This window comes from Monodon monoceros, unplaced genomic scaffold (assembly GCF_005190385.1).
Source record: "Monodon monoceros isolate NGI ecotype Baffin Bay Population unplaced genomic scaffold, NGI_Narwhal_1 Super_Scaffold_3, whole genome shotgun sequence".
Lineage (NCBI taxonomy): Eukaryota > Metazoa > Chordata > Mammalia > Artiodactyla > Monodontidae > Monodon > Monodon monoceros.
Genome location: NW_021703780.1, coordinates 76000079 through 76001452, shown reverse-complemented (window position 1 = coordinate 76001452; position 1374 = coordinate 76000079). Strand labels below are relative to the sequence as shown.

At 60.5% G+C, this 1374-nt stretch overlaps 1 protein-coding gene across 16 annotated transcripts in view; it reads left to right on the top strand.

The window, feature by feature from the left end:
* The first annotated feature begins 1176 nt into the window (after positions 1-1176).
* The window catches only part of CADPS (calcium dependent secretion activator), a 479603-nt gene continuing 479405 nt past the window's right edge, over positions 1177-1374 (top strand). For 13 of the 16 annotated variants that reach the window (XM_029242782.1, XM_029242794.1, XM_029242791.1 and 10 more), the window contains exon 1: positions 1177-1316. In XM_029242782.1, the coding sequence (XP_029098615.1) occupies positions 1177-1316 (140 nt within the window). Of the gene's footprint in view, positions 1362-1374 lie in introns of all 16 variants that reach the window. The other 3 variants (XM_029242780.1, XM_029242787.1, XM_029242779.1) reach the window with 1 other exon arrangement.

Sequence of the window (1374 nt, the reverse complement as noted above, 5' to 3'; positions counted from 1 at the left end):
AAGACTGCGCGACAGAGTAAACGCATTAGATGTTGATGCACTCAGTTCTTAGGGTATCTTTGTCTGATCTTGGGGTCCCCAATCCTCCACCCAGATCTTCCAGCGAGCCATAATGGAGGAAGGGCTCAGCAACCAGAAACCCTTCTGTTTCTACGGTAGGCTCACCTCAGCATAAAGTATCACCAGTTCTTGGAATTGAAGAAGGCAGAGTAAGCAGGGGCGGGGGGGGGGGGTCTAGTTAAATAGTTGAGCTGCATGGTCGATACGCCAATCCGCTCAGAATTGCATTCACCTGTATTTTAATGAGGGTGGGCGTATGGAAATCGCTGGCATCAGAGTTTACACAGGTGGGACAAATAGGCTGCGCAGCCCCACTGCCCCCGTGTCCCAAGTGTGAAGAAAGCTGGGGATAGGAAATAGTCTCTTTCTTTCGCGTATAAGATCTCGCCGACTTCCTCTTAGTGAGACCTCTGAATTAAGAGTCTCCAACAGCCTACTCTTCGATGACAAAAAGTCATCACTGGTTTGTCTATTTCCTCCTCCCGCAAGAACTTTTTGTCCGCGGGAGGGGGAGAGAGGTCGAAGCCAGGAGAGCTGGGCATCAAGGAGGAAATTATCCACAAAGGGGTGGGAGTGAGGACAGCGGGAAAGCATTAGGGTCAGTACGGAAGCTCTGAGACTTTGGGGGATGCTCTGCGCTCTCCCCGCTCCAGCCCTCTGCAGCCACCCTTACGCCGCGGACAGGGGAGAGTTAAGCCAATAAACACGTAAGCGCCGCTCCCTCCCCAATCGGCAAGATGCCTCTTCGGCTCTAGGCTGCACCGACAGCTTGCAACACTCGGCATCTTTTCTGGAGGCGCCTCCTTCAGCGGCTGCAGATGGCATCCGGCTGCGGGCTCGGGGCTCGCAACTGACTCTCCCCCTTGCCCACCTCGGGTCCACGGACGCAACCCTCCCTCCCCCTCCTCCCCTCGTGCTTTCTGAGTCTGAGCCCAGCTCTCGAACGCCGGGCGGAGGAAGCAGTCGCGGCGGCCGAGGCTGAGCAGCAGCGCGCTCGCTCCCTGATTTGGGGAGAAGCGGCCATCCGGGAGAGCCGACCCCCAGCTGCCTCCAGCGCCCCCCACCTTTTGCACCCCAAGCCAGGGGCTCCAGGGACCCTCCTCCCCAGGCGCCACCATGCTGGACCCTTCATCCAGCGAAGAGGAATCGGACGAGATCTTGGAGGAGGAGAGCGGCAAGGATGTGCTCGGCTCGGCCGCGTCCGGCGCGCGCCTGTCTCCCAGCCGCACCAGCGAAGGCTCGGGCGGCGGCGCCGGGCTGGGGGGCGGCGGCGGCGCCGGGGCCGGAGCTGGCGCCGGCGGCGGCGGGAGCAGC